Source organism: Salarias fasciatus, chromosome 5 (genome assembly GCF_902148845.1).
Source record: "Salarias fasciatus chromosome 5, fSalaFa1.1, whole genome shotgun sequence".
In the NCBI taxonomy this organism is placed as follows: Eukaryota; Metazoa; Chordata; class Actinopteri; order Blenniiformes; family Blenniidae; genus Salarias; species Salarias fasciatus.
Window position 1 is genome coordinate 27137384 of NC_043749.1, and position 25596 is coordinate 27162979.

Here is a 25596-nt window from a genome sequence, read left to right on the forward strand (position 1 = left end):
CTGATTCAACATATTTCAATATTTAATGGGGGGAAAAGAATATTGAAAGTGGAGGTGAGGCGTCGTTTAATAATAAAACAGCATTTTCAGCAGCAAACTGCACTGGCTACTGTAGAGCAGCAGTGAGAGTTACACACCCCCACCAGCTCGAGCCGATCCTCAGAGCTCATATTCATGAGGAGAGGTGATGCTGTGTTGGTGCAGAGAAGACGCAACGTGGAGCTTTTCCTATTGAACGCAGATGGTGAACGTCCTCGAGTGCAGAGTGACTCATTCGACATTTGACTGTGTTACAGGAAGAGAAAATAAAGGTTTCTGAGGCGAAAAATACTCCATATTTCTCCCATCAAACGTTTGGCACCGATCTAGAAGAGAAATGAGCGAGATGAAACCGAATGAGGTTGAGAGGTTCAGATTTATCCCAACATTAGACACAATGCTCAGAAGGAGGCTCACTTCTCTAGCCTTCCAAAGAATGGCAAAGTGTGCTATCTGGCCTCCTTGGAGAGTTAACCTGTAGGCTGTGCTCTAGTTTCACCACACGCCAGGTAACATGGCCCAGATACAGCCCCGGTACGCCACCGCCATTTACAAAACAAAGACACAGCAAATCAAACGTGCACACGGAGCCGAGGAAAGATCGAGAGACGGAGCACAAATAAGAAGAAACACAGACAGATGCTCGCTTCGCGGCTTCGGCTTTGGGTGCGCGGATCGTCACTGAGGGGAATGTGAGGGAGGCACCAGGGAGTGCAAGTGTTCTGGAAACAGTCACAATGCTATTTCCAGCAAGCAGGTCGCTGGCTGTCCCTCTTTCTGCTCCAGGACCAAAGCTTCATTTTTCCTAACGCTCAAACAACCCAATTCTGACATGTCTGCTCAGTTCAGCCTGCTGCACACAGTCAGCCCGTCTGGCAACAAACACCCAGAACAAAATGGACATTCACGGTTTGGCTCATTTTCCCACTTTCTGTATTCATTCCTCCCCCTCTATTCAACTCTCATTTTTCACCCATCTCATGCCGTTCACTTCCTCATTTCATCCGCTGGATAATTTACCCCCCGCCTCCTTTATTTTCTGTCTTCTTTCCTTTCACCCCAACAGCTGTTTGTCTCATGGACCTTTGAAGTTGTCTTAATCGGTGTGAAGGAGGGACACACACACACACACACACACACACACACACACACACACACACACACACACGAGTTTATTTGTGGTTAACATTAATGAATCATTCATGTGTTGAGTTTATGGGCGCACTCTATAATGGCGCCTGAGGGGAGCCGGCCGGCTGCAGTACGGAGTCACGCTACACTTCCTGGTTTGACACCACGGCCACCTCACTCTGCCATGTCGAGAAGTCTCTCCTACACAAGCCTCCGCACAAACGCAGCGCGGCCAGATATGCTAAATTACGCCAGTGTCAAAAAGAGGTCAGCAAGACTTTTTTCTTTTCTTTTTTTTTTTTCCCTCCACACGGCGGATTTATGAGAAGCTGGATTTCTGTGCTGTTGCAGCAGAGCAATCTTCTTTCTGGAAAGACACAAAACAGCCTCAAAAAAAAAAAAAGTTTCTATGACAAATAGAAAAAAGTGAGTTACAGAGTTCAACTTTTCAGCAGCGTCTTCTTTAGCTTAGCCTGGAATGAACTGAAAATGCAACCATCACACAACAAACAGTCTCAGACCGCGACACCAACAACAACTGCAGATTGCCGTGTTTGCGTTTTGCTCACCTCCTCGAAGTCGTCGCTGACCCAGAGGGGGATCGGCGTCCCCCAGTAGCGGTTCCTGGAAACGGCCCAGTCGCGAGCGTCTCTCAGCCAGTTCCCGAAACGCTTCTCACGAACAAACTCTGGAACCCTGCGGACACAGACGATGTGATTCATATTCATAATAAAACCAGAGAAAACTTTTTCGCTTTAAATTGACGTTAAGTGGAAAAATGGCCTAATAAAGATGAAGCAGCCTCCGTCTACTTTGTGCTCCATTAGAATCCAGATCATTTATCACGTCTCAGTCTTCATAACGAGATGAGGGTTTGCCACAGGTTTCAAGATACTGGTCAAAGAAAACAATGCAAACTCATCCAAAATAAAACAACAGTCGCAGTCACTGGGTGGGAGTTAGAGCAACAGGCCTTTGGGCAGACGAGCGACCGAGTTTCACCGGCAGCCTCAACGCTGCACACAGCTCTGCTCTGCCCAGCGGCGACCGGAGCTCACATCAGCACTTAATCCCAGTGGCTAATATTTGAGTTTACTTCTGGTCACAGAAACAAACTTTAGTACTTACTTACTGCTAATTCCCAGTAATCCACACAACTCTGTAATTGTGTTGGTTCGTCATGAATGAATAAGCATTTCTGGTGAGGTGAAACTTCTGACACATCGAGAGTCCAGGTGACGCTATGACATAGTAAGATACTTTTATGCTTGTATAAATAATATATTGTTATATTGTCAAAAAGCAACAGTTTCCTGCTTCATATCCTATCATGTTTATTGTGTTTGTGGGATTGCACACGCAAACATTTTTGGACAATGAAACTGAGAGAATACTTAATATTACAGCGTAATTATTATGGTACAGGCCATATTTTTGTTTCAATATCACCCTGCTACATCTAGTTCATGTGTTTTCTCCATAATTGAGATTTTTTTCTCCATGTTCCCACTTGCTGCACCTTTTTAGAATGAATTTAAGTTGCTGTTATAATGCTGTATGTTCAGGCGAGTTACATTATTTTGAGAGCCCATTATTTCCTCAGGAACTATTCACTGACATGGATCATTGGAAAACGATAGGTGGAGAAATCGACCTGGGTTTTACTGCAGGGATCATTAAAAATCAAAACCTTACTAAATAAAAATGAGAATTACATTGGCAAGAAAAGTATGTGGAAAGTCAGAACTTTTAGGAACCAGTATCGACACAACAGGCTAAAGCTGCCAGGAAGACCAATGGAGAAGAAATTAATCAATCGATTAACCTGACAGCCAAATAAAATTTACCTTCATAAGGAAAAATAATCACAAACCTGCACGCAAACATACAAGACTCACTTCAAAGAAATAAAGCCAAAGGAGGAAATCACGAATGTACTGTCTCTCTGACGCTGAGTATCTATATAAGCAGTCATCATTATGAACATATTAAAGTTGAGGTTTTTTTTGCACCCACTCTTATTTTGTGTCACAGTATTTGGCGAAACCTCCTATATGCCGCATGAAATGCTTTTCTCTGTTTCAGAACTGGAAATTTCGCATCCAGTTTGCACTTTTTCTTCTTTAGCCGACTTGTGAAACTCTAAAATTGCTGTATATTTATTTTTCTCACCAGAGATTTTATTGATCATATCCTCTAATAGAGTTGTCTTGTTTTCAGCCATCTCCCTGGTCGTAGCCATAAAAAGAAACTTGAAATGCTCCCAGTGTAGAGCTCAACAGCAAAGGTTAAGATCCTCTGCGAGGCATCTTTTTTCCTCCTTTGTAGCTCCTCTCTGTTCACTTTTCCACTCCTGCCTGGTATTTCGAGCTTTAATCCTTTATCTCACAATCTCTTCCTCTCATTTTTTTCCCGTCCCAGTGTCTTGCCGTGCCAAGTTATGTTGCTCTGGAGAACCGTGAAAGGACGGGGGGTATAAATCGTCGTCGAGATCCACGCGCTAAGCAAAGACTTCATCAATTCCCATTTGTAGGAGGCATTTCTATTTAGGCCCCTAATATATCAATTTAATGATTTTTTTGCCCCCTCCTTCTACTGCAGCTCTTCACCAGCTTTCCTCCCACGTAACCTCCTCCTCTCTGTTGATGCTAAATGTAGAATTTAAAGAGTGCGTTCGGGTGCTGGGGACACACAGAACATTTACCATGAGCAGGTTCCCGTTTTAGGTCGAAGACCGCTGGGACACGTTCAAGCTCACGACAAAGGGACGAACTCCAGAGGGAACCGGGCGCGCACGATGGGGGAAACGGTAATGAAGGCAGAAAAATCAGGGTGAAATGGAGCGATAGCGAAAGACAGACCACGTTCAAGGACAAAGTGTAATGGATCAAACGAGTCTGTAACCAGACAGATCAGGCTTTCACTCGTCTACCTGTTGAGGTGTAAACTGAAGATCAGTGGTTTCAGCTACTGCAAAAAGTAAAAAAAAAAAAAAACATAAGATAAAAAAACTAGCACTGAAGGCTGCGTAATATATCGCAAGTTTATGGTTATTGGGATATCAATATGGTCAATATAGATATTGCGAAATGTGACTGAATTGCGATGAATTGCATTGTGCATTCACACTCTGTACATTTAAAGCGGCAGAATTTTAATAATGGAAAAAAAACAATACGAATGAATATGAAAAAGTTGCAATATTAAGAAATAAAACATATTTAAATTCAAGCTGCATGTGTACATGGAACAGGGAATAAAAACTAGATAAAAAGAACAGCTGATGGAAATTAGAGACAAGAGAAAGAGCACTGTTATTTGGAGAAACCACATATTACTCTTGTATATTAAAATCGCTACACCTCGTGGTGCGGTCCAGGGGAACTGCAGCAATACCATGAATGCACACTGCTTTAGGAGAAACATAAAGAGTACACCTCCAGGGAACACTACACCACTGCTTTTATCATATCGTTATGGCGTTATTCATGTTCCTGTGCTATAATGCAGCTCCAGAGCAAACGCTCATGAGGAGGAGCATTATGCATAAAGCAGTTGACATGGGTGATCACAGCTCATGCAGCAATAATCAAAATACCACCACTTCCTGTTTACACTTCAGAGATAAAAACTAAATCTGTCCTTCAAATTGAAACTTGATTTAAATGTGGTTTTACAATCTCAGCAGCATATTTTGTGATCTTCATCTCCTCACTGTGAGGAAACGAGTGTTAGATGCTAAAAGCTATCAGCCCAGCCAAACCTAATGTGGCCAAGTGATTCCTGTTAGAAATCAGATAACACAAACACCTGCTCTTCATCTTTTTCTTCCTAGATATCAAGTCGTTGCCACTAACACACAGTTGATTGCAGGAATAAATACCAGCTTCACATGTTTAACATTTACCAACCACGTGTCCTGTATATTAAGAATCCTATGCACTTTTACAGGTATCTCAGAATCAGATGAAAAAGGGAAGCTGGAGGTACTGGAGTGAAAGTTATCCAGCTACAGTTGATAAAATCATTTGGGCCATGGCAGTAATCCAAGATGACATATACTCACTGGCGAGAAATGAAAAGTCTAATCTATCTGCTTCTATTTCAAAGTCAAATAATACTAAGAACTTCAAGTGGCGAGAAAAAAGGCTTCACCCGAGATGGTGATGCTTGAAACTACAAGACATAAAAGAGAAAAATGTGGAATTTATGAATTAGTTGACCAGTAATGCGATTTATTATTCATTATTTAATGTTACTCGGAAATATTGCATGAAAAATGCGATGAGTGTGCCGGAGCTTCCCAGCCAGAGCCTCAGAAGACACCAGCTGCCCTTTGAGCACTCATTAAATCAGTGGCTAATTTATTCTGACAGACAGGCATCTGGAGAAATCAGACACAACTCCCTCAGCAGACACTCAGCCCGAGTCTGCACGGCAGCGTTTAAGTCCAGGGAGACAAGGTGAACAAATCACTTGGAGAATACGTTTCACAAGTCACTCATCAACTAATGGCACCGTCACACAGACTTACTCAACTTTAAAAGCATCTCACTGACTATTTTTCACATATTGCGGCTCAAGTATGAAAGTGGGGTCTAAATATAAAAAAAGCCCTCTTTCAACAAAGTCACATAATTAGTAATGGATGAGAAGCAGAGCTGTGCTTAGGAATTTAACAAAGGAAATATATAAGTGCATGAGTGGAGAATTCATTATATGCTTTGTCTTTTTAGCTTTTAAATAGCAAAAATGTATGATCAGATAGCTGGTTGAGTTTTCTGTCACACTCAGTAAACAATAACTGTAACCACATTGGTCTAAACAGACAAGGCTATGTTGTTTACATACATAACAGAGATATAGATATGTAAGAGAAACTGTGATCAAATTCATGTGATTGCCTCAGAGGGAGGAGAAGCCGACTGCAGGTGTTGGAGATTATTGGTAAATTGTTCAAAAGCAACACTGTTATCAGGAAACACCAGAAATATTCTGCAAAGTTGAGCTGTTGATGTGTTATTGCCTTTCATGTGTGCTTATGAATATTGAAAAATGTCACCCTCTTAATTTCATGTATTGTCTTCTCTTATTTTTATAAGATTCTAATTCTAATAAAAGCAAGGTTGTTGTGCCAAATAAGCCTTTTCCAACAATTAACCTTGTATAAAGAAGTTGCCTTATAATATATAAAGCATCATTCATTACTGAAATACACATTAGCTTAAACACTTGTATACACTGTCAATCATGCAAATTGAATTTTAATGAGCTGTAAAGTATCTAAACACAATGTTTGACTTTTCAGAGCTTCCCTTCCCTTTAAGGCACATTCAGATGAAATCTAAATAAGAAAACCTGCGATAAATCACAGTGATCACATCTACAGTGTTGTCCACTGATTGTAATAGCAAAGGGATGAATAACCTCATGAATTTTACCTCGGTGTACCTAATAAGCCACAGAGTGTCTCCACCACTGTAATATTGTGTCTCAGATAGGGATTGCAGTGTGTGCATTGTGTTGGTCTCACTGTACGAGCGGAGCGTGTCTGTGTGTCTTCACCTTCCTAGCGGCGAGTCATTCATCTCCGTTTGACAGTCCCATTACCAGAGGCAGCTACTGTGGCTCGGAAAAGAGCAGTGGGAGCACCAGGGGTAATACCACTTAGCAAGGCCATCATGCTGACGCTTACTTTTTCCCTTCCATGTTCCGCCTTTACAATTAGCATCATGCTAATGTTTTCCATAAAACGCCGCTCCCACTGGCGTAATAACAAAAGGCCTTGATGAGGATTTTAACCCCGCGTAATGAAACATAAAGAAGTCACTGTGGCCAACATGCAGTTAAATTCCACCACCCCGCCGTTTAAAATGAAAGCTGACCAACAGAGACGGGCCAACAACTTGATGTAGTAGCGCAGACCCACGGCGGTAATTGTTTTGGGACTGCATCTGCTGCCTGTCCCTGCTCCGTGTATTTAAGACTGAAATGCGCTGGTGGCGACCTGGAGCTGGGAATGCATGGCGCGGTTCGGACGGCGGCTCACCAGTAGCACTTCCCGTTGTTGTCCAGCAGTTTCTGCACCATGTGCTCCACTCGGACAAACCAGCTGGGGACGGCTTTGTAGATCAGAGGAGTGTCAGACCTGGAAATACGGGCGCACATTAAACCATTCATCAGGATGCAATTCACTGATTTGAAAGAAAACACAGAAACGGCAAATTGGAATTTTTGGTGTATACAACAATATTCTTTTATTTAACAAAAAATACCCGAGACACAAGATGTTGAAACAAAGTGTTGATGAAATGAACATTTTCCACAAGATTTTCTGGCATTCTGCTGAATGTACTGTGCTTGGACCCACTCCAGGTAACCTGGGAAACTGTTGGTCTGCGGCCCACTTCTGGACACGCCTGTATCTGTTTGTGGCCTGAGAGCCTATTTCCAAAATTAATGTGGGAGGGAGTTCAGAGTCACCATATCTTAATGGTAAACAAAACCAAAAACAACTAAACAGTGATTCAATTTGGAGAAAATTGTCTAAATGTTTCTTTTCGTCCTCTCTGGTCAGCGTTTGTTTTTGGCAATGGCGAGCCAAAACGAGCAGCTGTTGTAATGCGTGACGTTGTCCGGGCAGTTTGGCCTGCTTTTAAAAGCAGAGTCAATGCAGTGTGAACGCAAACCTGACCAAAGGAAGGTGTGAACACCGTAGGCAGGGCACCGCCCTGATATCTACCTTAACATATACATTTAAATCAATATAAAATGCTTGATCCATCATTGCATTGGTTGATGATGCAGATTTATTTTTCGACCTTACCAGTCTGTGCCCATCAGAGGCTGAGAGAGAACGTCTCTGTATATTCACAGAGGTTAATTAATCCTACTCGGGTCAGACTGGAGACGATCCAAGTCAGAGAGGGATTTAGTCTACTGAAACATTTTTGCTTTGTGTGTTTGCATGAGGCTGACAGTTACAGTGAGATGCGGGATTCCTTGCAAAGACTTTAAAACGTCGGTTCATATCCAGATCTCCACATAGCACAAAGGCAACAGCAGCATGAACTGTGAAGGAGTCTCACCTCCAGCAGAAGGGGTAGTTGTGTTTGAAGGTGCTGGCATTGATTAGACGACCGTTTTCCTTCAGCCACTTGATGATGTTCTTGTCAGCGTCCTGTAAAATCACACAAAGAGTTGATCCTGCATGAGGAAACTTGCTGTGGCAGCAATGGCAGTCACACAACAGGAAGAAACGCTGGTGTATAAGTCAATGCCCAAAAAAAAAAAAAAATGTAAACCAGTGAAATTATGGATTAAACCTCAGGATCATGTAGAGACGATACTGAAGAAAGAAAAAGGTTCACACAAATGCATCGAAAACCAACAAGTGTCAGCTGAACAACACCACAATGTCTCCATGTGAGATAAGACCTGAACAATACCGTTTTCAGATGCTTTAAAACAGAGGTGTCAAAAATAAGGCATTGGTGCCAAAAGTAGGCCAGGGGAAGGTTCAATCCAAACAGAGGTTTACACAGACTCACTTTAAAATGTCAGTAAACAGCAAAAATAACGTTTTTATAAAGTCTCAATCGAGTGATATTTCAATGAGAGCCACATACTGGGGGACTAACCTGTTTTAACAATTCTCACTTTCAATACTTTGTTTTAAACAGTAATGAGAACAAAACCTTGTTCCATAAAATGTCAGCAGTATTTAACGCCTTAATGAGAAACTTTATCTCACTCCACCCAATGTTTCTTCAGAATGAAACAGTTTAATTGCAGCACAGTCGACAGGGATATCATTAAGATGCATCGAGTTGAACTATGTTTTTTATTCCAACACAAAACTGTGGCTTTCATTAGTTACATAACACCCTTGTTTATGTGTACAGTCATTCGGCTAATTATTACAGGTTGTTTACACAGCAAGTCGACTTTAGTCATTTCTTGGTTGTTTTTCTCAGACATGGCTGCAGCCAAAAAATGATCTCGACATATTTTCAACATGAGGTAAAATAAACTTCTACTAGAGCGCGCCTCAAACCCATTTTATTTCAGAGGGTATTCCATGGGTCAGAATAGTGAAATTACGACTGAATAACCTTTAGAAAAGGATGAATCCAAATGTTTCCTCAGCTTTAGTGCAAAGTGTATGCTAAAACAATAATCACATTAAATTAATTAAACATCTTAAAAGAAGCTGAACAAGTTGAGAACTTAAAAAAAATAAGTTCAATAGGGGAAAAAAATGCAATTTCAGTGAACATAGAAGTCACTGATTTCATCAATCCTTCAGAATAAGCTTGATGTTGAGTCCACTCAGCTCACTTTACCTCCTGCATCCCTGACCTGCCGGGTCTCAGTGTTGAGTTGTGATGCGTTGGACGACGGACAGCTAATAACATTAGCATGACTAGCGCAGATTTTCACTACATCAACGGCAAAAATCACTCGACATCTTGTCACGAATCTCACTTTCTATCCACTGTGGGCTTGATTGTTGATATTCACTTGCTGGGTGCATGCTGTCGACGTCATTTTTTTCTTTGCGGTGATTAGCTGAAACCAAACATGGTTAGGCGGGCGCACTGTCTCCTTCCGTCCAATGAACGCAAAGAGTTCTACAGCAAGTCCCTCCTTCCCCGAACGGATTTGCCGAGTGAAATCCCAGACAGACATGTGAAGCAATTCGTTGTTGCACATGTCAGTATGGCTTTTGCCAGGTTACCACATTGATGCATAAACAAGATCCAAAAAACGCTACAAAATTTTCCTCATTTCACATGAAAATGGTGCAAACTGGGCCTAAGACTGTGCAATAGTAACTTCAAAAATTGGGAGTCGTCGTTGCTCATATCAGAAATTTTGACTGGGTATTAACTCAATAATGAGCTTATTTTAAAAGGTGATCTCCTAAACTCGACGGCCGGTTTTGTTGCAGGTTTGGCACCCCTGTATTAAAGAAGAGTCCAAAACCCTGGTGCTCTGCTCCCATGAAGGGGAAATAGGGGTCGATTTGCTGTCAAGGTCAAAGAGGGCTCATACAGCGGAGATAAATATCACCAAACAGAAAATTGTGTGTCTTGTCATGCAGCTCATTGTTTATTGCGAACAATCTAATACACAATCAGCCCTGCGCCTTATCACACACACTCTTTCATCTGCCTCAAACCAATCCCACTGTGCAATTCACAGGAAGCTCATAAATATGAGTCTGCAGCGAAGTGCGTGGCAGGCGGTTGGTCGTGACCTCTTTGTGGAGATAGGAATTGTTTTCTTTTGACTTTTTCATGCGGGAGTACATTTTGTTTTGCCCTGACCCAGGCTCATTAAAACATGGAGATACACCTGTGATATGAAGACTCATTGGGAGATCTGCCTGAACGAGACCGTTTCACCAGCTGGCCAATTGAGTATGAATGAGGGTCACTTGATATGCTGCAAAATTATTCACACTTGTGTGCTCTCTCTTTGCAGCGAGGTTTAAGCTAATCAACAGAGTTAGAGTTCCAAAACATGTTTAACCATCTGAAGTTTTCCCAGCTAAACTATCAAACTCAGCCTGCAAGTTACAATACAGCAAGTTCACCAATCCTTTTTATTCCACAATGCAGTCAGACAAGGGAAAAAATACTGAAATTGTTTTCTGATGAAAGAAAAAAATAACCACTTCAATATTTTATTTGCACTCACTTGAATCTTTATTCAACAGTTGGTCGACATTAGTGTAAACGGTCCACAGTTGCATCTTGTCAAAACGTCTTGAATAAAGTGGGAGAACCGTAACGACCAGTGGTCACACTAAGGCTATATGTTCTGCTTCATTTGCGTCGAGTGTTTCGTTGTTAAAGCAGCGGGATGAAGGACGGGAGTAATGCCGAAAAATGGAGAAACCATGGCAAAGGGAAGTGACAGAGGTATAATGGTGAGGCTGACTTGGCAGGAAAAGAGGGAGGGTAAATTTAGCAGGTGCACTGCAGGAGAAAGAGTAAAGGGAAGAGAAGGAACAAGGAGAAATGAGGCCTGCCAAAACAACAAGGGTGGGAGGGGTACCGGAGGTAGGGAGAGGTAATGAAAAGGAAGGAGAGAAGGTTGTTTTAGCGAGTAATGTCAAAATATGCAGGAAGGATGACTGGAGAGGGCTGGCAAGCGACCACATGCAAAAGGATAATGGGGTCAGATGTGGCAAGATGAATGATTGGGGTGAGGAAAGCTGGGCATGAAACCTTAATAAATCTTTGATAGCAAGAGAAATTTGTCTGCAGCACTGAGTATCCAAAACCTTAGAGAAGGCTGGCCTCAAATGGTTCAGTTGTTAAATCTCAATTCTTTAATCGTCATGTAAAATCCGAATACAAATTAGGAAAAAAATGTATATTAACAGTAGAATGTAACACCTAGCAAGAAGTCAATTATGGGCCTTTTTTTTTTTTAAGAAAAAACTGAAATCTGCAAACAAATGTTTACTTTTCACAGTTTTGGTCTCATTTGTTGTTTGACAAGAAAATATATCAATTAAAATATTGATTATCTGCACTGAAAACATTAGTGTCAGGCTGACAATGGTAGTAAAAGCTCTCAAACAGTACCAGCTGGTGGGAATAAGGAACAAGGAAACACTTTCAGCTGGAGTGAGCCAATCCTCTCCAGTCCTCCGTGCTCTGCAGGTCTTCTTTGTGGCCATTTCTTCCAAGAAATTTAGGCCTCTTTGGCAATTCCAAGCCGGCTCTCCTCCCCCTCCAGCAGCTTCCTGTAGGTCGCAATCTCTGCATCCAGCTTGAGCTTAATGTGCAGCAGTTCCTGGTAGTCTTGGAGATACTTGGTCATCTCCAGTTTGGTGTCACAGAGCTGGGTCTCCAGCTGAGCGATGATGCCCTCGAGGTTGGCCACTTTCTCCATGTGGGCCGTCTCCATGTCGTCCAGCTGCTGCTCCAGGCCGGCGTTGCGAGCCCTCATGCCGTCGATCTGGTTCTGCAGCTCCGTGACCTGGGTTTGGAAGGTGGTGATCTCCCCTTTCATGGTCTTCATTGCTTCTTCGTGTTTACCGGCGTGCTCTTTCAGCGTGTCGAACTTGGTCTTGTACCACTTCTCGGCTTCCTGGACGTTGCGCGCCGCCACAGACTCGATCTCCGCGCGCATGTTGCGCAGGTACGCCGCCAAGTCGGGACGATCTCCATCCAGCTCGGCGGTAATCTTTGAATCCTCGATTTGCTTCACGAGGTCGGCCACCTCTTCGTCGTGCAGTTTCTTGAGGAACTCGATCTCGGCCACCAGCTGCTCGATGCGCTTCTCCAGCTCAGCCTTCTGCAGCGTGGCGTTGTCGACGTCCTGACGAAACTCCCTCAGGATCATCTCTGCCTCCTCTTTGAGCGCCATCTCCTCCTCCAGCTTTAGCCTCCACACTTCCACCTCCTCTTCGATGTAGCCACGCTCGATGTCGGCCGCTCCCTTCTCGTTTGTCAGGGCTTCAATCAGATCCCGGATCTCTTTGAACTTGAGCTCGTATTCTTCTCCGATGCCGGTGGGGCCGCCCTTGTAGCGACCCTGCAGCTCGGCCAGCTGAGCCCGAAGAGCGGCGTTCCTCTGCTCCAGCGTCTGGACCTTCTCGATGTATCCGGCGAACTTGACGTTGAGCTCCTGCATCTCCTCCTTCTCGTTGGCATGGTGCTGGTGTATCTCCGTGCCCAACTCGATGGCCGTCCCGCGGAAGCCGGCGCGCCCTCGGCTGTCGTAGGAGGATCCGCGGCACCGGGAGGGCGACGGGCTCTGCACTCTCACCCGGCCGCTGACTTGCAGGCTCTTCTGGTTATAAGATGAAGCCCTCATGTTGTGTGAAATACTGGGTTTGTTTTTCAGTTCACGGGGGGGAAGAGAAACGACTGCTCGCTCGCTCGCTCGCTCGGCCTCTCGTGTAGCCCACTCTGCAACTGACGCTTCATGTGATCAACTCTGCGGTTTTATACGGCTATAAAGAATGTCTCAGACAGCCTTGAAACTCGCACCAGGCTTTGACACAATTCAAAAGTGGATTATGACAGACTTTCAGAGAACTGTGGCTGCATGCTCTTTATTAGCTAACGCTGTACTGTTAGCGGCCAGGCAGGTCACGTCCACTCCCTGGCCTTCGCACTATGACGTGAAATAGTGATCAAATCATGTATGGCTGCTATATTTAGCTCACCATCCACTTAGGATGCTTATGAAATTGGGTGTGACGGATGAGCGGAAGGTATCCAGTGCAAACAATTACAATCTGCTTTGGCAGCAGATTTTCATACACGGCTTTGTGATGCAGATTTCATGAACCCAAATTACTATTTTGAACTGTTAGCATAAAAAGATTTAACCCAACTTAAATAAATCATCCGCCCAGCAAAGAATGGAGGCCCTTTCTCATCCAATATACATATGGAAAGATCAATCTCACGACACAAACAGGGGAAATGTAGAGCAGCCATGGGATGAATCCCCAGAAGGCATAAAATGGAATTCCAAATTAAACCAGCTATCAATATTTTTGATGCATTTATCCTGTGGATCATACCAGTGGCTCTTACCGGGGGTGGAAGGCCTGGAACGTCTGCTAACCCAATCTACATGTAAATGCATGATGTGTCACTCACTTTGACATACTGTCCCGCAAAGTCAGTGACCTCTGAAGTGAAGCAGCCCGAGGCGTCCACAGGGCAGATAGGAGCCTGGTCCCTCTGGATGATGTTGTATTCAGCGCACACCCTGTAATCATCCTGCGGAGAGAGAGGAGAACTGTTTACAGTCTGTCTGATCCACAATCCTTCTGATCATCCACCCGAGAGCTGCCTTATTTTCTTGAACGTGTCCACAGCAACAAAGGAATATACTTAAAATGTCCATTAAGAGACTCTTTTTTCCTGATGATAACATGGAAGACTTTATTTCAGACTTGTGTATTTCCAGTGACCCGTGAACTATATCTGAAACCGGCTCCCTCTGATTGGGAGCTCCACCGGTTAAAGATATGTTATGACTCCATATTAAATTCCTCGTTGAGCAGGACACTTTTTGCAGCGTGGAAACAAGCACTACTGGCATGTGGCAGCTGTGCATGAAAGACCTGAGCACCGTCCAACTGTACGTGTAATTTGTATTCAAACAGCCTGTCGGGATGGAAGATGGATGACTCAGGAGGTCATTTCACGTCTGGTCGCAACAAAATAAAATTTGAAAAATGTCATTTGGCAATCCTTTTCCTCTCACTGTATATCCCAGAACACAAACAGCCATATTTCAGACTTCAGCACTGACCCGATCAATGCGACTACTAAACATGAGATATGTTTAATTAAAATAAACAAATTAAAAAACATTTAAATTTAAATGTCATAACAATACTGTTGTGAGGAGTTGAGTTCAGAACCCTGCGGGGACTGAAGGGCTGGGAAATCAGCAGAGAGGGCTGAAGAGGAAGAAGCCCAGACAGAGAAAGACTGTGTGCATTCACAGCTGGACACGGCCACAGGGGCATCCATCTGCCCTGCACCAGGGCCTCTCACTTATTAGCACTGACCCAGTAGCTCTGATAGCAGCAGCACTGCACCGGCCACTGGCCTTTGAAGTGCAAATACTTCATAACAAGAAGTTCACTAAGAATACACACAGAACAATGAGGGGAGAAGACATGAGACACAAAAGTGAAGACTAAATAAGAGAAAAGACAAATCCAGTTTAAAATTTAAAGGCTCCTGGTTTTCCAGACAACAAATTCCTTTGCAACTTACCAAAGAAAATTGAAGCTTTAATGTAAGTTTCTGTCATTCAGGATTTAAATGAGTGATTTATTATCATTATTTAAACAATCTCACAGCATTAATCTATTTGTCTGCAAAAGATATTACACAGGACAGGAAGTAAGTCAAAGAAAACATAAGTATGCAAAACGTGTTGAATGTGGCAATAACAATAACATCCATCTGCAAACGCAAGAAAGACAAGCTTCCACAAAATAATCTATAGTCCTAAAACATGCACTGGAGGTTAAGAGTAATTGTTTTTTTTTGTGAGTGTGTGTGTGTGTGTGTGATTGCTCTGTGATTGGACTGGTGCTCTCCACATCACAGTGTATCCTGCAATCACAGTCAGCTGGAACCGATCCAGCCATTGACCTCCGATGGATAAATCGGAATAGAAGACAGATGTTTGATGCATAATGCTGTCAGAAACTTATCAAACTTATGTATTCACAATTTGAATATTGTCAGTAGCCAATGAAGTGAAATGCAAACGACATCCTCATCGGTTTGAACCAACATCTGAAAATCTGAAGTGGAAATAGTATAATGGTGATTGTTCAGGGAGTTCACTGCACAGATCAACAACAGGCTGTCAAGAGGAAAACTGGGCAAACATTGCAGTTTTCCCAAATATAATAAGTTTTTTTTGGTTTTGTTTTTTTAATGTGTAAAGTTTAATGGTTGTATTTTGAGTCCTGAGATAAACTGGCGACGTATCCCTGTTCCCTGTCATGCCCCTGTCTTTCTACGCAGTGTCAGCTGGGATCGGCTTCATTCCTCAGTTAGCTTCTACACAACGCCGAGGCAAAGAAAACAGCCGATGGATGAGTGATGAATTCAGAGCGCCTAAACTTGACCCTGTTTTATTCTGAATGTACTCCATAGAGACGACAGTTCATTATAAACACTGTCATTACAGTGGGTGAGTGTGTGAAGTGAGCAGGATGATAGGGAGCAGGTGGAGCCACATAAAAGACACGGAGTAGATCAGGACAAACAGCAGCAGCAGCACCAACAACAAACCCAGTATCGCTTTTATGAATTTTTAATCTGAGGTTATTTATTGTAACCAATAAATCTGTAGTTCTGAAAGTTGGAGCACAAACAAATCTAACTTTCCTTTTTTAATCCGCTCTGAGAATGTAAAATTTCATCATATTGCTGTGCATGGAGGGATGGACTGGGAAATCAAATGCTGCTGTACAATAAAGTCTTAGCGAGTAACACTTTAAATTTGATATTAAAAAAATGAAAATGTGCATGTTTTTCATAAACGATCTCTTCTTGTTATTACTTCCACCGTCTCCTCAAAACTATAGTTTCTCCTTCCAGCAACGCTACGCCACATTTCTATCAGAAGAAAGAGAAGACACTGGCAATATCTGAAGCATCCATTCAATGAAGTCAATTTAGATGCTATCCACTTCGGCCTCATGTTGCCGTGACAACTGATTTGATTGGCTACTTATCTGCGACATCACTATCAGTGTCTGAGCTCAGGCTGAGGCCGGTTCGGTTTGGAGAAGTGTGTGTGTGTGTGTGTGTGTGTGTGTGTGTGTGTGTCATTTCTATTTGATGGATATTATTGGTTCAGGACAGACTGAAGAGTTATGCAATTGGTTAAATAACGTGTCAACCAGACAGCTGTTTTCATGGTAACTGAGCATTAAAGCATGTGGAGTAATCGATGAGGCTGTGCATTCAATCAACTCCAAAAACAAGTTTGTATTTGTGGCGTCTTGCTTTATGTTTCTCATCATGTAGATTATGAACTTTACACCAGAAGTCAAAATATTAGACGGAACGAGGAGTGAGAATCAGGAACGATCACACTTACAGCTCCAAAGTACGGTGCCTGGTGGACGACTCCTGTGCCCTCCTCCTCCTTGACGTAGTTATCCACCACCACCTGGAAGGCTCCTTTCTCCCCCAACTGAAGGAAACAGAAGAATCAGAAGTACGGCCAGACAGTAAAGCAGAGTCAGAGACACTGAAATGTTAACACAGTGTCCAGACAGGTAGTTAAAATCAGATGTATGTCTCTTCTTTACTCTGTGACAATATGTGAACAAATAGAACAGAATAAAGAACAAAAATAGAGTGAACGAACCTTGACAAAGTACTGGAAGAGAGGCTTGTACTTCTTCCCTTTCAGGACCTTGCCAGGAAATCTTAAAAAAAAAAAAAAAAAAGAAAAAAAAAAAGAGCGTTGTTTCAGTGACTGATTCACCTTCAATTGAAAAATCTTTTACATTCAATATTATGAAATACCATACAAGTACAAAAACTTCATAGAGGATTTCAATTCTTTGAAATTGGTTCTTCCAAATAAAAGTGTTCTTTCTCTTGTCCATAATTTACACACGCTTCAACAAAGCTTCGTTTTTTTCTTAATGTTGTCAATCCATAATGATGTTAATAAGCTTAACAACAAAAGTTATCTTGTAAATTACACAGGTTTTTGGAAAAAAATCATGATTAACTGCAGTTTTTGTACATATTGAATGTGCAGAGCATAAAAGCACAAAGGATGGAAGCATCATTTATCCCAGTTCAGTCTGTTGCGATATGAAGGCAGAGGTACTTCATCAATACTGTGCAAAAAAAAAAATAAAAAATACTGTGCACTGTCACTCTTTAATACCAAAGCCTTAATTAGTTTCTTCCTGAAACTTCGTTTTACTTTTACCCCAAAAAAAATCCAAATGAGGGAAGAAAGAAGCTGAACGAGACAACAGCACCGATTTGCTCAATGAAGCCACTTTTTCTTTTCTAAAGTGAGCTTCAGCTTTATGTAACGACACTCTGAAGTCAACAGTGATTTGAAGACTTTCTCTGTCCTGACTTTCACTGGTTGTCAAAATAAAAAGAACAAAAGTTTCATTCTACTTTTATTCAGAGGCAAAATAAGAACAAAATATATCGGACACTTTCTGACAGCAAATAAAATAAAGGAAGACGAGGCCGTAAAGGACAAATGAACAACGCTTCCTTCAAAAACTATAAGTTGGATAATCTTATGAGCTTATATGTATAACATACAGGCGTCACACTGGCCAAAAGAAGCTCCACCAAGCAAACTGTAAATATTTCATATAAAACATTTAATTCTATTTCTACAGATGTGTAAATTCTCTTCTCATTTAGAAAGTCAGCAAAGCTGCTCCAATGTACTGTTGTGGTCAAAAGCTAACACACACTTGTAAAGAACAGAATGTCATGGCTCTCTTGAGTTTCCAGTTATTTCGACAACTCAGATTTTTCTCTGATGATTGGATCAGATACTTCTCTGTCACACACACAATTAAAAAAAAAGATTAATGAAGTTTGGTTCTTTTATGACTTTATTATCTGCTGGGTCAAAACTATACATACAGCAACATGAATTAGCAATTTTGGTGACTTAGAAAGTTGTATCAAGCGTCATACTATTGCCTGTTAACTTCCTGTGAGTGATTATGAGTGACTACAGATGGTGACTTCCTTAAGGCCAGCTTAATACAGCACATTACCTAGAAATCGCCCATAAGCGCTACAATGGGAAAGTCAAAGAAGCTCAGCACGGATCTGAAAAACCCAATCATTGACTTGGAGAAGTCAGTCAGGTCACTTGGAGCCATTTCAAAGCAGCTGCAGGTCCCAAGAGTAACAGCACAAACAATCATCTGTACGTATGAAGCATTTAGTCCTGATTTAAACCCCACTGAGAACATGTGACCAATTCTGAAGAAACAACAGAAAGCCAGCACACTTAAGCCATGACATTCTGTTCTTCACAAGCATATGTAAACTTTTGACCGCAACTTCTATGTAACTTCTCTTCAAACAGCCTCCATTAAACATGCTTTAGCTCAGGAAGGTCAAAAACGGCGTCTCTGATCTCAGGTGTCATGTATGTTCTGACAGCCGAGTCCATCGTGATTCAGCGGTTTTGAAATGAAGACGTCTGCAGCCTGCCGCTGTTCGGCGGCCGTGTCCTTGTGGGAGAAGGAGAGGCTCTTTCCGGGCTGCAACATTTTTCACCAGGGCTTCCTCTCTGCCAGTTAATTTGTCCAATATGTGGGATGAGCGGGGATAAATCACTCCTGGAGGTGTGCTCCGTCAGGTGCCGTAGCCACTGTTCACTCGGCTGTTTTTCTCATCTCACCTCGAGTCATTTTCCTGCCACACTCTCTCCATCGCTCCAGCATCATCCACTGAGCTGATACATTAAATTTCCTCGCCACTGCATAGAAAAACACTCGGTGGGTAAAATAAATCTCAGCTAATTCTGCTGTCAGTGATGTGATCCATGAGAGAACCTCTCACGGTAAATGTAAAATGGGAGTTTGGCACGCGCAGCTTTTAAGTTGCAACGTTCCAAATGCAAATACAATTTATTGAGAGCATCTATCATTGTGTTAAATCACACCTACAGTTACAGGCCGAGATCCATAAAGGCTGGGACAGTGTGTGAAACGCAAATAAACACATGATGTAGCGAACTGGAATGCTCACAGGAACTGATTTTATTCCCAGTAGACAACATAAAGGATGCTGAAAGGAGACTTAAACAATTCATTAAACTAGCTCATTTTGAATTTCTTGGCAGCCATTGGTCTCAAAAGAATTGTTACAGGTCAACAGAGATTCCCAGAAGTCCCTCCGGTAGTTTCCATTACAAAATGAAGCCTGTTTTGAATTCAGTGCCACCTGAGGATGTGAAGAATCCCGGCTTCTCTACAATACTGCTAAACCAGGGGTGAAACTCATATTGCTCCAGGAGCCACAAACAGCTCAATTTCCCCTTGAGAGGGCCGCATCGGTAAAATAGTTCCATAATGACCTTTTGAATTTAAACTGTAAGGTTTCTCAGGTTTCTCCTTGTTGTAGCGCCGAATAGGGTTTTTTTTTTAAAAAGTGTATATTTTTTCCCCCAAGTTTGAACAATCAGTTCCAAAAATTACTGCGGTGTCAACATTAAGTCAAATTTATAATGCAAAAAAAAAAGTCAAACATCCCAAAAAAATTGCATTGTTTTTAGTGTTTGCACAAAAACTCACCCTGAAAGCATGTCTTTGAGGCAAATGCTATTTTCTTTCTTTCATAGTATGTATATTTTCCAATTTGCTTGGTGGGTTTGTTGGCCAGACTGGAGCCCCTTGTGGGCCAGTTTTGGTCCACAGGTCTTATGTTTCACAACCCTGTTCTAGACAGTCATGTTACTGCATGATTGAGAACTGAGCCAATTGGAAGCATAAAGCTCCTCCTATCATTTTGGTAAGTCACTGTTATAGTATTAACTTTGGAGCATTAGCAGTGTCGCTGTCCAATTAAAAATCCGAAAATTTCTCTTCGAATGATGCGTTTCATTTTCAACATATAATATGGATAATGGAATTTTGCAAATATCAGCATCCTGTCTCCTTTGACATATTGCCCAACAATTTGGGAATATGGGATTCAAAAGGGAAATAGGAGTTTCTCAAAGATTATGTCAGCCTTGATTTAACTATGGTTTACAAGCAAAACCTGGCAATCCGCGCTTTTGACTTTTAAATCTTAGAGGAAATTAGAGCTCTAATGAAAATATACTGTACTTGAAGTCCAGTTTGTCAGAATAAACGTGGCCACTAAAACAATGCATGGTCATGTTGCCCAAATAATCATAAAAAAAGTTCTGGAAATCTCCTGCTGTCAAGTGTGTGCAGGATTTTGTGCTTCCTCTGTCAGGATTCTGATGAGTTCACCATAATGAAGCAGGTCTGTGATGTTGCCTCACTGTGTTAAATAGTCCATATATTTTCAGACAATCCATCCTATTGTAGTCCGGAGGAGAGCTGGAGTGCCTCAGTGCCTTGGCAGCCTCTTCATTCAATGATATATTATTCTGTACTCACTTGTCCAGGACGGTGTATTCGCTCTCGGACTTGAACAGAGCTCCCAGTCTGGCCTCCATCATGATGTACATCTTGTCTGTGCTGTTATCTGAGAGAAGGACAGAGAAAAGCAAGTTATTTATCAACTTATTTACATTTTCATGTCCAGTTTATGATGAAGATAATAAGTAACTGGAGGATGGCTGAGATAGGTAAATCCTGTAATATGGGGACATAAGTGCGACCAAAAATGTTAGGAATTAAGTATTTCTGCAACCGTTTCAGATTTAGAATCTCACTTAAATACAAAATCTAAGAGCCTGATATTTCAGTAGGGGTTTGTTCAGGGTGATGGGGGGTAAAAAGTCTGCCACTCCTTCAGAACACAGGATTTCTGCATGTCTTCATAAACTGGCCCTCGTGGCTTTGTTTTGGTGCTAATTTGATCTTTCCAGCAGTGAGTGAGACACTTTCCACTGCAGTATTACACACCTCCAGGCTACGAGCAGTGTTGCCATCTGCTGTCCGGCTCCGAGTCTCAGTGTTACATTATGACCTCTGATTTAAAACCCACAGTGGACAAATTTGGAACAGCAGTTCATTTCTTTAATAAAACAGCGCTTAATGTCCCTTTACTTTTTTTTTTTTTTTTTGTAATCATTTTTACAGCTTGCAAGGTCTTGCTGTGGGTCAAACTGAAAACCCTTGGAGAACAAGTCTGGCTGCAGGCTGCGTCTTCATCTTTGACGGAACTGTTCTGAAATGAGGGCATCTTTATATAAGCCGCAGTTTAAAAGAATAAAAAAATTAAACAATCATATTCTGGGTTGAACTGAATCCCCGCAGTTGATCCTGCTCGGTAAAACTGTTAGAGAAGCATTTTTTTTTTTTCTGACATCTCTGGGATCCCTTGCATCCAGCATCAAGACCTTGTAGTTTGACACAAGCCTCACCGCATTTTCAGAAGCATCAGTGTGTGATGCAGACAACCATATGAACAGATACAACATAAGTTTAGAGTCTTAATTATAAATATATCCGTAACATTATATTGGAACATAAAGATGAGCGTTTTTGATCCCCCGAGTAAAAATGTGATACGGGACTAAATTCAAGATCTGAAAACATTGGCCTGTTTCCCAGGCTATTTAATAGACACCGCAATTATTTGATCAAATGAAAAGAGCTTTAAAAAAAAAAAAATACTTCACTGCAGTCCAACAAGAGGCAGACAGAAATAATTTATTACGCTGATTGTTGTTGTCTCCATGACAACAAGCAGAATGAAAAAAATACTCAAAAGCTTCACGCATGAGACACTTCTCTGATATAACTGAAGCAAGAACAATCCCATGGTTGGAAAACAGAAAAATGACACTGAAAAGGGTGAAGACAAAGTAAAAACATGTAGTGGTTGCTTCTGTTTTTATCTTTAATGTTTTCCACATACCGCTTCAACCTGGTGGTTGATGTAATGAAACCAAAATGACTGATATGATTTGGTTCTTTTTTTAAACAAGGGGGGGGTCTGTGGTTATTTTTCAAAGTCTGTCATCCTAATAGCCCCTGCAGGATGATTTATGTTTATTGACCTGAATTTCATGTTTGATAAACAACTGCTCGTTACACGTGGGTCGAATTCAAGCACCTTAAAGCCACGATGCTTCGCGTTAATACTGTCAGCAGCCGTATATTCAGAGCGAGGACGGCGTCCTCCTATCATGATGCAGCTATTGTAACTACTTAACCAGCAGCTGAGCAGAACACGCTCAGCGTTTGCCACTTCGTGCATGCGGCTGCCTGACATTTCAGGAAACTGAGCCCACATGGGGGAGAAGAAAAAAAAATAAGGCCAAAGGGAGATTTTAGGAAAAACAAAAAGAGGAAACAGCGAGAACAGCAGGGACAACAGTTGTAAAGAGGGCAAAAACCAAATGGCCCGAGACGGTGAGACACAAAAAGAGCGAAGAAGAGGAGGAGGAGGGGGAGGAGGAGGAAGGGGGGCAGCAGCATCAATAAAAGATGTTTCTTCCCCTCAGTGGTGTGACAAATGACTGCACAGTTCAGACCCGGCGCTCCTGACAGCCCTCAACTCAAAAAACAGAGAGGAAAAGATCCAGACGTCAGGAGAGGCAGAGCCGGAGAACATAAGAACAATGAAGGACGAAAACAGGTGGACGTGAAGACGGAGGGAGCGATAAGGAAATGAAGGGGAAAAATTGGGAAGATGGAATGAGAGAGAGAGAGAGCGAGAGAGAGCTGACACAGAAAAAAAAAAAGAAAGAGAGCGTTCATTGGTATTCTGAGGCGGTCTCCCATGCAGCACAGCACAGGCGGTGCAGTCAGGATGAAGGACAGTGCTTCCACAGTGCCCCCTGCTGGATGAGCCGCAGTACAACAGCCTGCAAAAAAATCTAGGTCATCCTTTTAAAAGCCCACCAGTTCCTCTCAAAGGGAACCAAAAACTACAGCAGGAGGGCAACAGAAAAACAGTAGCCACCTCTCTGGAGTATTACTTTTTTATATTTGAACAAGGACAATGCTTTTTTTAAGCGACCTGATTTTGAGGTCTGTGCACATTTTTAGGCTTGATCCTCACACCGATGTTCTGAAACAGGCGCACAGAGCTGTGTAACACTGCCAGTTATAGCAAAAACAGGCATTATCATTGAAAAATATGTAGAAATTATATGCAAGAAGGTTCATTAACTTGCAGATGTAATGAAAGCCACAAGCAATACAAGACAAAATTAAGACAGAGTAAGAATTCAACATTGCTGCTTGTTTGTACGGCCTCAAGTATGTAAATCTGCCCATTACAGGACAAAGTTTAGATATTTTTCACTCTATGAAAATCTATAAATGTTTGAAAAAGTCAAACCTACAAAAAGACACATTTAATTGCTTATTAATATCGTGAGAGTCAAAAATACTCACAAGAGGGTTCAGTCCAGACCGTAAGATGACTCTGCAAAATGTAAAGCTAATAAAAAAAGACATCAAGTGCTCTATCTCCATAACTCCTCTTCCTAATCTGTCTACTGAGGGGGGGTCACATTGTTTCAGTGAGAGTGGAGGTCACGACACATGACTTACTGAGCGGCAGATGGCTGCAGTGCTTCTGGAGGACGATCAGTGACCAGACTGGTGCATTTAGCATCCAAACCGCAGCACAATGCGAAAAACCTGATATTTCATTGAAAGTGTTTTAAATGTGAATAATTTCAGGATGTACTGTACATCCTGAACCTTTTCATGCACTAAACTTTGAGTAACTGAAGGTTGTGTGAGGTTAGTTTACTGGTCTGGCTCAGCTGGGACTGCAGCTGTATGTCACCCCTCAAGTTCGATACGGATTATTAATAAAGATGGTTTATCTCACCAGGGCATCTCATCACTCTAATTTAGTAATACACGTGTCACTTCAGCATGCACACTTTGCTGAAGCTAATGCAGTCTAATCACCCAAGAGCTGTAGCTAAGAGTTACATCATTATTTCATTCTGTAAATATTTTCAGATTTTTTATTAATGTGTGTTTTGTTGGTCCTGCAATAGACGAGCAACTAGAGCAGGCGCTATGTTGACGTTCACTTTGTGTTAGAAGAGGTAACAACACCAGGATCTCAGTCTGGATAAAGCTGGATAATCGATGATTGGAGACACTCGAGAAAAAAACTCTAAAAAGTGACAACAAGAACTTTTGGTATCATTAAAATTCTGAATACTTTCACTCAGAATCCGATTACATATGCTGTAGGTAAACACTGCAGCTATGACTACAGCAGTCAGACAGTAAATTCACTGGAACAAACATGCAATCCTTACACCTGACAAGATATCAGTGATACAGCAGAGAAATCCAGATACATCAGCGTTAGCATCACAGCCACAACGTGATGCTGAGTCTGGAATTACATGAATCTCCAAGCCTGCAGACATCCTGTGTTCTAAGAAACAACAGGCGTTTGCAAGCATCGGTTTGAAGAGTAATACTTTCACAGATGATAATACAAACTGACATTTTTCAGGTTTAAAAACTGTATTCAGGATGGATGTATTTTCTTAAGGTAAAACATTTAGAGTTGCTGCTATTGACAGGTTAATATCCTTTCATCCGACTGGGTGAGAAATGAGTTCAGCTTGTTCTGTATTCGACTCCTGAACCATCATGATGTTTACACACCTAACCTGTTGCCATGGCAACATGAGTGGAAAAAGTTGGATGGACGAACTCACTATAAACATTTTGGTCAGCACCAAATGTTTGACTTCGCTGTGTAGTTTTCTGGGAAATGTATGAACATGAATACGTGAGCAAAGCTAATTTAACCTGACAGGATTCCTCCATTCAATGAACATCTTGCTGTCCAGCATCTGCTTGGTTATAGAAAAATCCTTTCCTTTTCCCTTATGATGTGCAAACAACAGAAAACAATCTCATTTAGAGTCAAAAAATAAAAAGCCCACCAACATATTATGGTGAAAAAAAATCCTTTTCTCTTGGTGAAATTTACCCAGAGAGCACTCCATCTCTGCTAATATCTTCTTGTTTGTACTTTCTGATTCGAGGAAAAACAAAAACATCCATCAGCTGATACCACGGTCCAAAACACTGAACCCATCAGAGACAGGAGAGCTCCCATCACAAACCTTTTGCCTCGGGCTTCAGCATTTAAGCAGCGTTGTTCAACAAAACTACCTGTGCTGGTAATTCACGTAATCCACCACAGGAAAAAAGCCCGTCAGCAGGATGTGTGTTGGTTTAGTTACTTCCTTTATGTTGCT

General features: G+C 41.9%; 1 protein-coding gene and 1 pseudogene across 1 annotated transcript in view; both read right to left on the minus strand.

Moving 5' to 3' along the window:
• The window catches only part of LOC115388796 (isoleucine--tRNA ligase, cytoplasmic-like), a 57611-nt gene that overhangs the window by 25787 nt on the left and 6228 nt on the right, over positions 1-25596 (minus strand). Inside the window, exons 8-14 of the mRNA XM_030092071.1 lie at positions 20831-20918; positions 17062-17122; positions 16789-16884; positions 13806-13928; positions 8259-8350; positions 7220-7318; positions 1740-1866 (exon numbers count right to left, since the gene is read on the minus strand). Of these exons, the coding sequence (XP_029947931.1) occupies positions 1740-1866; positions 7220-7318; positions 8259-8350; positions 13806-13928; positions 16789-16884; positions 17062-17122; positions 20831-20918 (686 nt within the window). The remainder of the gene's footprint in view (positions 1-1739; positions 1867-7219; positions 7319-8258; positions 8351-13805; positions 13929-16788; positions 16885-17061; positions 17123-20830; positions 20919-25596) is intronic.
• LOC115388797 (vimentin pseudogene) lies at positions 11482-13130 on the minus strand (annotated as a pseudogene).